This window comes from Larimichthys crocea, chromosome XI (genome assembly GCF_000972845.2).
Source record: "Larimichthys crocea isolate SSNF chromosome XI, L_crocea_2.0, whole genome shotgun sequence".
NCBI classification, from domain to species: domain Eukaryota; kingdom Metazoa; phylum Chordata; class Actinopteri; family Sciaenidae; genus Larimichthys; species Larimichthys crocea.
Window position 1 is genome coordinate 7,095,891 of NC_040021.1, and position 15,372 is coordinate 7,111,262.

General features: G+C 41.9%; 2 protein-coding genes across 4 annotated transcripts; one reads left to right on the plus strand and one right to left on the minus strand.

Moving 5' to 3' along the window:
* Positions 1 to 954: 954 nt before the first annotated feature.
* pcmt (protein-L-isoaspartate (D-aspartate) O-methyltransferase) lies at positions 955 to 7,772 on the minus strand. 3 transcript variants are annotated; one of them, XM_027284492.1, is made up of 8 exons: positions 7,524 to 7,772; positions 5,260 to 5,364; positions 5,129 to 5,160; positions 4,660 to 4,764; positions 4,398 to 4,518; positions 2,885 to 2,970; positions 2,583 to 2,708; positions 955 to 1,980 (listed from the first exon to the last, which is right to left on the minus strand). In XM_027284492.1, exons 1-8 carry the CDS (start codon positions 7,702 to 7,704, stop codon positions 1,975 to 1,977), a joined length of 762 nt encoding a protein of 253 aa, XP_027140293.1. In that variant the 5' UTR covers positions 7,705 to 7,772; the 3' UTR covers positions 955 to 1,974. The 3 variants fall into 3 exon arrangements, with proteins under 3 accessions (XP_027140293.1, XP_010738236.2, XP_010738237.2); XM_010739934.3 differs by having other exon boundaries at positions 2,482 to 2,708; XM_010739935.3 differs by having other exon boundaries at positions 2,539 to 2,708; positions 7,524 to 7,770.
* Positions 7,773 to 10,670: 2,898 nt separating this feature from the next.
* nup43 (nucleoporin 43) lies at positions 10,671 to 14,663 on the plus strand. The gene is made up of 8 exons (XM_019266459.2): positions 10,671 to 10,941; positions 11,326 to 11,448; positions 11,818 to 11,895; positions 12,164 to 12,326; positions 12,481 to 12,616; positions 12,704 to 12,855; positions 12,958 to 13,074; positions 14,121 to 14,663. Exons 1-8 carry the CDS (start codon positions 10,822 to 10,824, stop codon positions 14,348 to 14,350), a joined length of 1,119 nt encoding a protein of 372 aa, XP_019122004.2. The 5' UTR covers positions 10,671 to 10,821; the 3' UTR covers positions 14,351 to 14,663.
* Positions 14,664 to 15,372: the final 709 nt, after the last annotated feature.

A 15,372-nucleotide genomic window follows, 5' to 3' on the forward strand; every position in this document is an offset into this window, starting at 1 on the left:
GACTAGTGCCGCACAAAAAGATGGTGTATGTCTGCCAGTGGGTGACACTTGTTTGAGCTGTACATTTTAAGTCAACCTACCTGACTGGACAAAGAATTGTTACACATGCCTCTTGTGGTGCACGACATATTGTTCCTTAGGTTTCTCCAAATCATACAAAGCCATAAAAGCAAATTGTATTCTTCAAAATCTATTCCTGTCTGAGGTTTGTTGCATATTTTATGTGTACTATATTTGCATAGATGTATTCCCCCAGAGTGCTGTCTTTCATGTGAGATATTAAAAGTTTATTATATATCAAAAACACACTGGTGTGATGTGTACGTAATTCACAAAAACAAAGGGCATATAAACACAAACTATAAGTGGTGTTTTCATTCAATGTTTTCAGTCAGTACCTCAAATTTGACTGTTTTTAAGACAAAAATTTTTTCCATTCATACAATCTGACAAACTATTCTCTTGGTGGCTAGTCAAAAATGTCAGTGTTGCTTAAAGATTTGGAAGTATTTGTCACCTCCTTTGGAGTGTATAGGACTCTAAAAGACAGAAAAAGACTCAACAAACTGGTCAAGGGGTCCAGCTCTGTCCTGGACTGCCCTCTAGACTCCATAGAGGGAGTGGAGGAGAGGAGGATGTTATCAAAGCTGACATCCATCATGAACAACTCCTCTCACCACCTGCACGAGACTGTGGAGACCTTAAACAGCTCTTTCAGCAAGACTGCTACTCCCACCATGTAAGAAGGAGCTCTACCACAGGTCCTTCATTCCAACAGCTGTCAGACTCTTCAACACCAGCATGACTTTTTCTATAGATTTATTATTTATGAGCCATTTCTTATCAGCCTTGTGTAAACAAGCTGCTGTGACAAGTGAATTTCCCCGGTGTGGGATCATTAAAGTCTGTCTTGACACCAGCCTGCAACACAAAAGATCCAAGGACAAAAAGGCAGACAAAAACATAAGCATCTCTTTATTTTCATATGCTGTTCCAGACACTGTGAAAGCCAAATATCATCCATGACTTAGATCACCCAAAATAAAATGTGCTTTTTGTTTTGTCGAAGAAAACAGACATTTGCTTTGTATCGTTGGAGTTTATTTTGGCAAAGCAGTGACTATCCCATTTAGCGTCATCAGTCACCAGAAGAGCCTGCGCAAAACTGTAATGGAAAATAAACCAGCGGCAGAAAGCAAACACATCACCAGGTGAAAAAAGCACAGCCCTGTATGTGCATGTGTGTCTGTGTTATTAGTGCTCCGCTCTCTACGTTTGTTGGAGTATATTCAGTATGATCCGTTGACGCGTTGCTTGCGCTATGTGTAGAGTAACCTAAGGGTGCTGCACATCAAATGGGATGTGTGGGTTACGTCAGCCATTGTGTTGCCTGTCTTGTGTGTGTGTTCCTAACACTGCTGGCATTGGGGAAAAAAAGCTCATATTTTAGCAGAGACGTCTACAGTTAGATGATCCACACGCACACGCACACACACACGCTGTAGCTAGGTGAATTATCTAAAAGTTTCAGGCTTTCCTCGTTGTCGTAGTCCGGCGTTCCTCCTACATTCAGCTTTGATGCTGCTGAAATGTAATACTGTAAAAATGGCTGATTGCAATTCAAATGATGAAATCACAAAAAACAACCAAACAAACCCAAAAAAAGAAAAAAAAAATCCAGCAGTTTTAAAAGGAAAACACAACCAAAAAAAAAAAAAAAAGATGCAGGTCTGAAAAGAAAAACAAAACAAAAAGAAGCCTTCTGCAGTATTTCTGTGCTGAGCTTCAAGCAGTCTTTCTTCCCAGCCCCTCTGGGCTGTCATCAGTGTGATACTCTAGTCCATCATTAGACTTAAACCAAAAAAAAAAAAAAAACAAGCATGTCATGTCATGGGCTTGTTAGACCCCCTCATCGCAAGTTTTCTCCAGGTTCAAACTTAAAGGTGGATTATGGACTGTCTTCCTCTTCAAAGTTCATCCCTGTGAGAAACAGAAGTAAGATGTTAGGAAAGGCGGAAGAGAGACGAGCGGCATGCGAGAAAGAAAGAAACACAACCGTACACCAGTCATGCAAACACGAAGTCAAGAGTTAAGACACGACATGCAAAACGTTACGATACACTCTCACAATCCAAACACATATTGGTTTTTTGTCTACATCTCACAGAGTAGAAGACCAAACAGAAGAATTGGGATCATCCAAGATTGACAAAAGTAGTCATGCTCTTGAAAACCAAGCCTTCACACTGCTGTCTATTTTAGGTTATTTTAGTGTTTCGGTTCCAAAACTATGACTATGACTTCAAATTCATTAGTCAGGCAGGTTTTATTGAACCAATTTGGAACTACGGAGTTAAAAAAAAAAGATGAAGGAAACGTGCAGCGGGTTGGTATGGCATGGAAGAAGCAAAATAATGTCAACAAGCAGCAAAAATGCAGCCCCTTGTGATCCATTGCCTGCTCCAAGCCACACCATTTCACCTTTGCCACTGTGAGAAGGAGAGAAGGGGAAGAAGGGGAGAAGGAAGTCACTTCCACCTGGACCACTGCTTGTCTCTGTCTGTTAAAGGCACATAAATCACCCCCATCAAGGGCTTCATTTTGGTGCTGCCGTCCTCCATTTTGTCGTACTGCTCGAGCATCTGGTTGCCTCCTGCCGGGCCGACGGGCAGAATCAGGCGGCCGCCGGGCTTCAACTGATCCAGAAGCTGGGAAAGAAATGAGGCGTACGTGATGCAAAAAGACATTCCAGCACTGCCATTTTAATCCTGTTTATAAACTAAATAAAAATTATATGGGCATTGGTATTCATGGATTGTTTTGAAGTGAATTGGGACAATGTGACTTTGATCATCAGCTCTTAAAAGTATTCAGGCAAACTCACAGCTTGAGGGACAGTCGGTGCTGCTGCGCCAACATGGATGGCGTCATAAGGCGCTTCCTCAGTATGGCCCATCCGCCCGTCTCCCACTGAAACACACAGACTTAGTGATTAATCTACTGATCCATACATACATTTTCTTCTGCCTATCCGGAGTCTGCTCCAGACGTTCCACACCCCAACAACGTATTCCAGCTCCACCCGGGGGATCCCGAGGCGTTCCCAGGCTAGATCGGGTTCTGGGTCAACCCCGGGGTCTCCTCCTAGTTGGACGTGCCAGGAACACCTCCAAAGGAAGTCACCCAGGGAACCACCTCCTTTGAACTCGAAGGAGTCAAGCTTCCTCTGGATGTCCGAGCTCCTCACCCTATCTATCTAGGCTGAGCTTCCTGACAGAGGAAGCTCATTTCAGCTGCTTGTACTGTATCTGCGATCTGTGATTCTTTCAGTCACTACCCAAAGCTCATGACTATAGGTGAGGGTTGGAATGAAGATGGACTGGAGTACTTTGCCTTCCGGCCAGTACAGTGTCCTCAGTACTAACGACGCAGCATCATCGTTCCATATCATGCTCTATTTCCCCATAACTCATGAACAAGACCACGAGATACTTGAACTCCTTCACTTGGCGCAGCAACCATGAGAACCATGACCTCAGGCTTGGAGGTGGTCACTCTCAACCAATCTACTGATCATGTTTTTAATTAGTAGGTTCATTATTTAGTCTAAGATTTGTCACAAATACAGACATATTCCCATCACACGTTACAAAAGCTCAAAGATACAAAGATGGGTGATATTGCCACAAGATTATGACTCAACACTTTTGATTCTGTACCAGTGACATGACAATAATTTGAGGACGGCGTCTTGTTTCTTAGTAGGTAAATACTTGTGAACGTTTGTTAATCTAAAAAATAGCTTCCTCTGATATCAATAAGCCAAAGCTGCGCTTCTGATGTTGCTTTATGACATCAACTAAAGTGTGTTTTGTAAGACGAGGTAGGTGCAATCAGCAGCAGTTTCAGCCCACACTGTTTCAGTCGACAGAGATGCTTCTGTACTTTTTTGTTGGGAGTTTTTTACAGATCCAAATAAATATGAAATAAAATTTAAATACAGTATCCAGCAAACGTTTGGTACTTGGTACTGAAGTAGTTTGAAAAAACTGGAATTTATCTTCTGTCGACTGACTAAACGGAGACGTAAGATCACAAGGGAAAAATATTGGACCCAAAGTAAACAGCTATGTTTGCCCACCCACACTAACAATCTGTCAGTGTAGTTGCAACATTTTTAAAAATACAAACAACGCATGCCTGTTGAACGCCTGCTTTTATTAATTGCCTTGTTGGCATCACCACTCTCACTCCCCTGCAGAGCAAGTGAAAGTAGGTAGCCCAATTATTTAGCACTGCTCTGTCTGCAGAGCTACTGTAAGTTTTAGTTTAAAGAGAAGAGCGTCGTCAAAGGAACAGCTCTGCAGCTCTGTTACCTTTAATCAGTGACGTCTTACCTATTAGCTTGACTCTGCCCGATGTTATCAAACTGGGGTCATCTTTCTTCACATTGGTTATAGAGTCATCTACCAGCTCTTTGATGTGATCAATTCCTATAACTTTCCCTTTGGGACCTACCTGTGAAGCACAGAGAGACAGAGAGAGATGGAGGGATGGTTTATCTCATTCTATCGTTGATTGGTCGGACAAGCTAATTAATCGTAATCAGAATGCCACCAAAGAGAAATCGTATGTTTTTACCCGTCACGTGTGGCTCACCATTCGTGCGAAGCAGGCGGACAGGATTCCACTGCCGGAGCCGACGTCCAGAGCTTTGGCTCCCTCGTACAGCTGGTCGTGTAGAAGCTCCAGGGCGTAGGCGTGCTGGGTGGAGGGGATGTCAACATGGAAACTGCATTACAACCCCGCCAGTCGGCATTCATATTGCATCAAGCTCTGACTGAGATGAAGGAAATCCCACCCAGCCGACATCACTACTACTACGTCTTTTCTGCGTCTGTCAGCATTACTAAGTCATCGGCTCATTTTCTATTTGTTGACACGTCTGACAGCCGCATTAAAGAGATCTGACAGAGCTAACATGCAAACTATCAACACAAATACAGAAAACTGCCTGGATTTGGTTAACTGACATTGTAATCCACTAAACAGATTTGATTAGGTTTGATCTGGAATAAAAAGGATCAAGTTTCTCTTTGTTGTGATTCATGAATGTAGAAAGTCATACCATATGTGGAGCGCTGATGGTTGCTTGATAGCCTTTTGGTGAAAAGAGAGGCACAGATTCGGGTTAGTTCAATCCTCTGACATCAGAGTGTGTTTCAGACTGTGCTGTGATGCATGAACGAGCAGACGTACCTATTGACTGTGGCGAGTCCATGTATGGATTACACCTAGAGAAATGGGCTCGGTCTGTGGCCAGCATGACTTCATAGACCTTGTCGGACTTAATAATGCCATTTTCTGGAGATGCAAAGAGAGCTTGTGTCACTGCGCATTGTGGAGACGCGGACAAGTACAAACGCCAGGCAGGAGATGTGTTACATAATTGTGCTGGAGATGCAAATAGAAATACACAAAAAGGAAAATAAGACACGAGAAAGGACAGAGTGGGTTTGTGGATTTGGATTTGGCGTTACACAACCAAAATACTGGCACATTTGTGGTGTGTGATACAATGACTTATGTCGCCTTAACAGACGTCCCTGTCTGGTTTTCAACCTCTTAACAATTTCTCAAATTATTTACTAGAAATGTGATTCTATCCTGACACCTTTCAATAGATTGTAACAGAAGATTTTGCAAATATAACCCTCCCATGCATCCATCTTCTGTGACTGCTAATCCTTATCAAGGTCTCGGAGACTTGAGCCTATTCCAGCACACCCTGGACAAGTCCTGATCTTGCATATTATATATAATTATAGATGAATGAGCTGTATGAATGCATAATAATTAATGCATGTGTGCAGAGATAGCAGTGGATAACACTGAGACAAAAAAGGAACGAAGAATAAGAAACCATATACACCTGTGCGTCACTGACATGAACTGATTTACAGGGAGGTCAGACGGTGTCAACGTTTACAGGCGAGTGTTGGACGCTCCCAAAAGAAGAAGCTAGTGTCTTCAGAATAATCGGTCGTAACAGGTTCCTGTAGCAGCTGGAGCCAAAGGCTAGAAAAGCCAACGACAGCCGGCGCTGCTCTCATTACTGACTCCTCTCCCTCTCAGGGCTACGTGCCGCTTTAGGAAACATTACAAATACACCACACGGGCTGCCAGATGGATTTCTGACATGAAATGAACGCGTTTCAAGCTGCTTATTCAAAATTATTCCCGGAATTTTAAAACCCATCTTTGTGAGCCTCGGGATAAGCAAATCAATTATATAGTTAAAGCTGAACTTTGAGAATTTATGAGGCAGTCGTAAAAAAAACAAAATGTACGTGGGTGGAAGCAGTCCTGAGCACTGGTCAGGAGGACACAGACAATAAAAAGAAAAGTTGTGAATTAGTATGCATCCTGAGTGTGACCTGCTTAAAATCCAGCTTATTATGCAAACTGAGGGTTAAAATTAAGCCATTCATGTGTGTAAATGGGTCAGTGTCCGGCTTCAGAGTTTTATAAAGGAGGAGCAGAAAATTCAAACGTCAAGGACATTTAACAGCCAGTTAAAAGTTTCATTCGCATAATTGGCACAAATCATAAGGGGGACGACTAAAAAGCCTTAAAAGGAAATGGATTTACAGCATTCTGCATAGTGGGGAGCTGTTTTTATTTAAATTTCGACATGCGCAATGACACAAAAAAACGCATTTTAAACGCAAACAGGACATGACTGTGCGCAAAGCGTGCAGCTTTTGGCCAAACGCTTGCAGCTTGGACTATCTGTTGCAACGCTTTGCTGAACTGCACAGAATATAAATAGCCTGAGCAGATACTTTATATTGAAACCAGGCTTGCGCACAGAGAGGGAGTCACAGAATATCATCTGTATGTTGTTTACAGTGTCTGTCAAGTATCTGATCGCACAATGAACCATGTGGTGGTGTCGATGGCACCAGATAGCAGCCGTGTGTGTAGCATGATGGTAACATTACACTGAGTCACTGCTCTTGTCTCGCAGCTAACTACCGTTCATTTCCGCTCATCCACTGAACAAAAGGCACCTTAGACACCGCCTCACATGTCCAGCTGTCCGGTGTCATTCACGCACAGACAGTAAAAGTGATCGGTCATCAATGGATTGTGGTGGGCAGGGCACTTAGCAGCGCTGCTAACGCAACGTCCCAAATGACGCACATAGAGCTAGCGAGGCTAAGTTAACCTAAAACTGAAGCTGCGGGAATAATCCGGTCATTAAACGCAAAAGTGTGTTTGTAATTTAAAAATTCCTGCAACGACAAGAGGGTGTGCATGTGGTCCCACGGTGTGAACGTGGTTTGGAAAAGGGGTGGAGAGAGGTAAACGCTGGGTCAACAACAACAACATAGCACATAGCTTAGCAACCACCTAGCAACCCGCTCCCGCGGTGTTTAACCTCGCCCTCTCCCGGAGAACCTTCACCGTTTTCGGGCGTCTTGTGGGAAAAGACGTCGGTAGAAAACAATGTGACTTACTGCGGAGGTTGTTAACAAGCTCTGCGTGGCTGGCTCCTCCAGATTTCCAGGCCATTATTACACAGACTTTGCGGAGTAAGTAGACAGCAGCTGTCAGTGCCGCGCCTGCGCCAACTGTTTTGCCGATGAAGCTGACAACCTCCAGAGCAGACGGCGGAGCGGCGGGTACGTCACCAGACATCCGAGATGTTTTTACTGCAGGGCGGCCTCTCTAACGCAACGCGCTCACGCACAACGGAGGCATTTTATGAATAAATTAACATGTTTTAAATATAAGCCTCAGCCGAGGTTAATTACACTGTTTGTTTTTTTAAAATAAACATTGCAGTCAGTGAATTATCAGATTTGCCGCAGTAACTTAGACGGTGGCCGCTAAGGGGAGTGCGACACTTGTTAGGAGTAGTGATGGGAAGTTCGGTTCTTTTTAGTGAGCCGGATAATTTGACTCAGCTTCAGCTTCGGTTCCCAAAACGGCTCTTCATGTTAATAATAATAATAAGAAGAAGAAGAAGAAGAAGAATACATTTTATTTCATAGGCGCCTTTCTGTCACCCAAGGACACCTTACAATAAATGAGAGTAGACAGCAAATAACAGAAACAAACAAAAAGAACCATAAAAGTATATCAAATTACAAGAATACAACATTAAAAACAGGTTAAAATAGGGCAATGCAATTGAATCAGATGGAAAAAGGCTATTTTAAAAAAGTGGGTTTTAAGTGCAGACTTGAAATGTGAGAGTGAGTTGATGTTCTTAAATCAAATCAAATCAGATTTCATTTGTATAGCCTAAAGTCACAAAGTACATTTGCCTCGGAGGGCTTTACAATCTGTACAGGGAGTGACATTCTCTGTCCTTAGACCCTCGGTTCGAGTGAGGAAAAACTTGCCCACAAAAAAACCCTTTTAACAGGGAAAAAAGGTGGAAGAAACCTCAGGAAGAGCCACAGAGGATCATGTAGTTCGGTTCTTTTTAGTGAGCCGGATCATTTGACTCAGCTTCAGCTTCGGTTCCCAAACGGCTCTTCATGTTAATAATAATAATAATAATAGTAATAATAATAATAATACATTTTATTTCATAGGCACCTCTCTGTCACCCAAGAACCATAAAAGTATATCAAATTACAAGAATACAACATTAAAAACAGGTTAAAATAGAACAATGCAATTGAATCAGCTATTTTAAACAGGTGGGTTTTAAGTGCAGACTTGAATTGTGAGAGTGAGTTGATGTTCTTAAATCAAATCAGATTTCATTTGTATAGCCCAAAGTCACAAAGTACATTTGCCTCGGAGGGCTTTACAATCTGTACAGGGAGTGACATTCTCTGTCCTTAGACCCTTGGTTCGAGTGAGGAAAAACTTGCCCACAAAAAAACCCTTTAACAGGGAAAAAAGGTGGAAGAAACCTCAGGAAGAGCCACAGAGGAGGGATCCCTCTCCCAGGAAGGACAGACGTGCAATAGATGTCATGTGTACGAACAAATCAACACAAACATATTGTACAATTACAATAAATGTTAAAATGACAATGAATTACAATGAATGATAAAATGATTACAGTAGCAGTGGAACCTGTGATAGAGATAGAGACACAGATGCACAGCAGCAGCAAATCATAAACTAACTATAAACTGTAATGGAGATATGGTAGCATAATGAGAGTGGTAATATGTGAAGTGGACTTCATGCAGGACCACAGCAGCAGCCACGATTCACGAGACCTTGCTGGACGATAGAGCACAGAAACTCAGAGGAAGTTTAGTTAGTAACATGCATTAATGAGACATGACTAGGCATAACGCTGAAAGAGACAGACACAGACGGAGAGAGAGAGAGACAGAGAGAGAGAGAGAGAGAGAGAGAGAGCTTAGATGAAGAAATTATTATTTGATGAAGGTCGATGACTTAGCATGGATTCACACAGGATCAGGCACTCAACGTAGGGTTTTTTCCATTCATTTCAGTGAGCGTCGTGCATTTCCACATCAGTACACAAGGGGGTTAGCAAAAAAAACGTGCCAGAGTGCGGGAGAGAAGTTGATCCAGATCCAACTTTTGGAAAAAACGGAGCGCGACGTCACGATCCGCAAGCCAATCAGGCACTCAGATTGGTCAAACCTCCACAGACAGCCTGAAATGTCTGAGAGACGATTCTGACTTTGTTTAGTTCGTGTACCAGTTTCTAAATCTATTAAATCTAAATCTAATTTCTAGCTATTTAAAATAGAGACACGAAGAGGCTTGATTTGATTTGTGTTCGATGATGAGAGCAAGAGAAAGAGTTTTGGTCGAGAGACATAACAACGATGTAACAATAACAGAGAGCGAGTGGTGTATTTTCTTACAAACATTTCATTGATCTCACCAATGAAGAAGCTGAATGTTAAGTGTATTACTAAAGGAATTTGCAAGGTGACCTCTCTCTCAGTAAGGAATAGGTTCTTGCTGACCTGTTGTCTCTCTCTCTCTCTAAATAGAATATCTTGTGTCCATAAGTGGTAAAGATTGAGATAACAAAGTCAGCTATGTAAGGCGACAACAGATGTTGGTTCCATAAGGGGACATTCTTAGGATGTTTGTTGTTTGTCCATAAGTATAAAACTAGCCCAGGAGAAGAGAGAGGAGGAAATTCAATAGGGAATTGGCAACAGAGAAGTCACAACACCGGCCTTGATTAAGTTGTTAATCAGAGAAATAAAAAGTTATTTCCTGATTGTTTAACAGCGGTTACATTCAGCACGTACAGACACACCCACAGCAACACACCTCAGCTCCCCTCAACCCTACGACTTACCTCAACACCTGATCCTGTGTGAAACATAATTTTTTATAAAACAGCCAAATTTAGCACCGTTTTGACTTGTGATTTGTATGTGTACACATAAATCACTTGAATTATTCAATACTTCTTTTGTACTGAAGTATTTAAAAGTAAAAAATTATTCAATACTTCTTTTGTACTGAAGTATTTAAAAGTAAAAAAATTACATTTTCTAATATGAATACATTTCTGTAGCCAATAGTTTTCATTACATTTACAGCACTTAACGACTCAGGACTCTTTGAACCGGCTCGTTCACGATCGACACATCACTAGTTAGTAGTAAATGTGAAAGAGTAGAAGAAAAAAAAAGGCGGCTGGGATGACAGTTTGACCTCACAGGGCCACCGTAGTTACGTACGAAGTAACAGGCGCGTACGTTTCCAGCGTTGCCCGTGAATGCTAAGCTAACACCAACAATCGCGTTGTTTTCAATCTAAATTAAATAAATTAAAGACTTGTTCGTTTAAATGGAGAGCATAAACGCCAAATACGTGTCCCAGAAAATCAGTAAAACGAGGTGGCGACCGGTTTCAAACTCGTCTTTGCAGCAGCCAGAGATCTTTGCGACAGGCTCGTGGGATAACGAGGTTGGCAAGTTGTTAATATTTATCACCAAACTTCACATGAGGATGTCTGAATCTTACTCTACACACTGTTTGTAACTGTCTAAACACGATTCATGGTGTTCACTCTGCATGCAGCCAGTGTTTAATGAGTGTTGCATTTGCTGTAGGGACATCATGTTAAACTAAATCCAGTATTTACTATGAAAACATAAAGACTGGTCGAGCTATGTCTGCAAAAATCCTGCAAAGCTGACACAGAGCAGTGGCTGACTTGTTACTGTTGTGTTAGAACTAACTGTCAGGATAGTCCTCTCTTCTTTACTCCACATTGTATTTGATTTAAACAACAACAAGTTCAAGTTAGACTTAAATAATAACCCCAGTGTGTGTGTGTGTCTACTACAGGACAACAAGATTTCCTTCTGGTCCATCGGGAATAATGGACCTTCTGGCCTGGAAGATGGATTTGAAGGAGACCCACAGCTTCTGTGTGAACACAAGCATGATGGAGACGTTCTGGACCTTCAAGTAAGATACCCATAACTCATTTACCGGCCAATAACTGGTGCTGTAGTAAAGAATATTAAAGTTCCTACAGCTGGGTGGTTGTTGGTATGAAATAGGCATCTGCCAACAATTAATTAATTAATTCAGAAATGCACAAATCCAGCTTTTACCCCAAAACTGATCTATTAATGATGCTCTCTTCCTCGGTGTTTAAAATCCGTATGCATTACTGAATACACATTGAATAGGTGCAGCCCTAATTCAGTGAGGCTTTGATTTGCAGAGAGAATCTCTATTATAAAGTACAAAAACAAATACACAATATCATACCAAATGCATTGAATCCCTGTGTAGGGATAATCTCACCTTTGTCATTTTTTTATGTTACAGTTTTTGGACCAAGACAAAATTGTCACAGCGTCGTCAACTGGGGCAGTCACCATCTTCCGCCACCACCAAAACAGTCAGGTACGCAAAGGCCGAGTTCTGTCTTTCACACACAGTGAGTTCATCCACCTCCAGTCTATGTGGGAGGGCATCCACAATAAGCCTATAACATGGGGACGCATTGTAGGCATTCACAGTGAAACTATGTTTGATATTTTGGGATGAACTCTAGAGAAACATTTGCCTCAAGGTATGTTATTAATGACTTTATAAACTCTTATGTAACAAGAGAATTTAGAGGTAAGAGGAAAATATACTCATTTCCTACGTCTCCCCTCTCTCTCTGCAGACAGTATCAGTTTCTCAGCGCTGGGCAAGAGCACATCGTTACCCGTGTGACAACGCTCCTTGTACTGGCGTTGTGTGCAGCAGTCCTGAGATCGTCACGGTCGGTGAAGATGGCAGGATCATCCTCTTCCGAGCCGACCAGGAGGGAGTGATGCGAGTCATAGGTGAGATTTAAGATTAAGCTGCTGCAGCCGTACGATCATGTCACATTAAAATAACACTCACAATTACAATTGTTAGCATATGAAACCATTTTCAGGTCATGTGGAATAAGTATAATGTGACTAACATATTTTTTTATTGCATTGTCATTGGCAGAGAATGCAGACAGCAGCACGATTCATGCTGTGACGTACCTGAGGACAACAGAGATTCTGACAGTGAACTCTATCGGTCAACTCAAGCTGTGGGATTTCAGACAACAGAGCAACTCTCCGTCTCAGATTCTCTCCCTGTAAGATCCTCAAACATTTACATTAATCTGTTCTGCTCTTTCCTCCGGTTATCGTGATCATAAGCAATTCTAATTCATTGCTTTCAGGTCAGGTGATCGAGTCCCTCTGCACTGCGTGGACAGACATCCTAACCAACAGCACATTGTGGCCACAGGAGGGCAGGACGGCATGCTCTGTGTCTGGGATGTGAGACAAGGCAACACGCCCTTCTCACTCATGGAGGCGCACTCTACTGAAAGTAAGGCTTTATACTGCACAGCTGATTTAATTTGAAGTCAATTTTGAAAAAGTTGTAAATGGGAAGATTTCTTATGTCTTATTTCTTTGTTTTTCTGCTCAGTGTGGGAAGTCCACTTCCATCCAACCAACCCAGATCATCTGTTCACGTGCTCAGAGGACGGTTCGCTGCTGCACTGGGAGACTTCCGCACATTCAGAGATGCCCTCGTTCTTACAAGGCAAGTCTGCTTTTAAGTTTAGCCAGCGAGGTAACAAACTATTTTCCAAAGAAAAACACTAGAGCCTGACTGATATTGGATCTTTGAAACTAATACCAGTACCGACTTTAAATGGTAAATGGTAAATGGACTGTACTTATATAGCGCCTTTCTAGTCTTCCGACCACTCAAAGCGCTCTACACTACATATCTCATTCACCCCATTCACACACATTCATACACTGATGGCATTGGCTACCATGCAAGGTGCCAACTGCTCATCAGTTTGTGGAGCTAACCATTCATACACATTCACACACCGATGGCACAGCCTTCGGGAGCAATTTGGGGTTCAGTGTCTTGCCCAAGGACACTTCGACATGCAGACCGCAGGAGCCGGGGATCGAACCGCCGATCATCTGATTAGTGGACGACCCGCTCTGCCTGTGAGCCACAGCGGGGTAAAATTCACTGATTACAGATATGGTGGCCAATACAGTGAATTTCTAAGATGGAATGAAAATGGACCGCAGACCTTACAGTAGCATACGTCATAAATGTTGTAAAAATCGAATTAATGGCAGAGTTGTTGTATTTGATCACATTGGATTGTACCTAATGAAGTGGCCGGTTGCTGTATATCAGTCAGGCTCTAGAAAAAAGCAGTAGGTGCCGCAGGTTGGAGTTTCTGAAATATTATTCTGTCTATTCAAAGGATTTATGCTCACAGTTTTAGAAATGTGACTGAGTGCATTTACAGTTCTGAGCTGCTTTACTTGAGTATTCAGGCATTAGTGGCCTTTATCAGCAAATATCTGTGTTAAAATTAGACAAATACACCTGACGGCACATGTTTATATATTTCATGTATTAGTCATACAACTCGGTTATTGTTTTGGTCGTCAGAGCAACCATGAAACACTGACTCAGCTGGCATAATACAGATTAGCACGAACTAAAAAAACTGGCCTATCAACATGCTAAGTAAACTAAACAACATAATAAAAGTACAGTCATCAAATAGGCTTCTAAAATATTCACCGTGTGTTTTTATTAATGTTTTCCAGGTGGCAGGAACAACAGCATGATCTCTCGCAGTGCGATGGCCCCGGCTGGAGGAAACCAGTCGCTCATTAGCGCCTGGCTCAGTGGAGACTCCAGTAAAGGCCGCCTGGAGACGACTCACATGCTGCCTAGCCAAACGCTGTCTGTCAACAGTTTGGACGTACTCGGACAATGTCTCGTTTGTGGGACAGACGGAGAGGCTATTTTCGTCAACAGACAGGTCCCGGTTTGAAAGACTTGTTGCCGTCAGGACATGTTTTATTGTCTCTATTGATCATACAGGACGCCCAAAAACAGTGTTGAAAACTTGTGTATTCGTCAGTTAATGTTGCATACATGTCATGTTTGCGCATTTCTATTACAGTTTCAGTAATGAATCATCATGGATCAAGGTTTGTTTTTTTTTATCATTCCAAGCAGAGTATTTCAACTCAGCAGTATGTTTGTATGGATGTCATTTAAAACTGTTTTGAAATAAATAAATGAACCTTTACACAGATGTCTCATGAGTCCACTGACGGTATCATGAATACTGCAGTCACTGCATGCCCGGTTGTTTACTCTTTTTATGTTGTGTTAGATTGCAGCAGGTACCTGAGAAGCAGGCTTATCGCCATAGTTGATACCTGCATCTGGTGATTTCCAATATATATAAACCACACCTCATTGACTCTCTCTTTTCTGCCGCATGGCTTTGTTTTTCATTCATGCGTTAACTCACACACACCGCGTTACACTCACACAACACACGCACCCTCACTACTGATGTTACCAATAAACACGCCTCATCTTTCCCTTTGTTTAGTTAAGTTTGTTCTGTTTTTGAGTTGTGAAACACTAAATTTCTTTTGGTTTTGCCTTCATTCTCACCTTCTTTTCCCTGTGGGGATTAATAAAGTATTTCTGATTTCTGATTGTTTTTGTCATGACTTCAGAGCCAGGGTCATGAAAAAACCTTTATTGATCCCCAAAGGGAAATTCTTCTGTGTTAGAGCCACAGTTGTATGTATTACAGACACAATACAGGCATGTGATGTATACAAAGGCATGAGGCAGATAAGATAAGATAAGATAGGTTTAAAGTGACTACAATATAAAGAGAATTAAAAACTTTAAGTGAAGGATGAACATATAGCTCTATACCTGTATAAAATATACATAAACTCTATAAAGTAACTTGTGAAAAAAATGCACACTGTGCATTCTTAGTCAGTGCAAGTTATGTATTGTTGTCCATATCCAGAAATTAAGCTG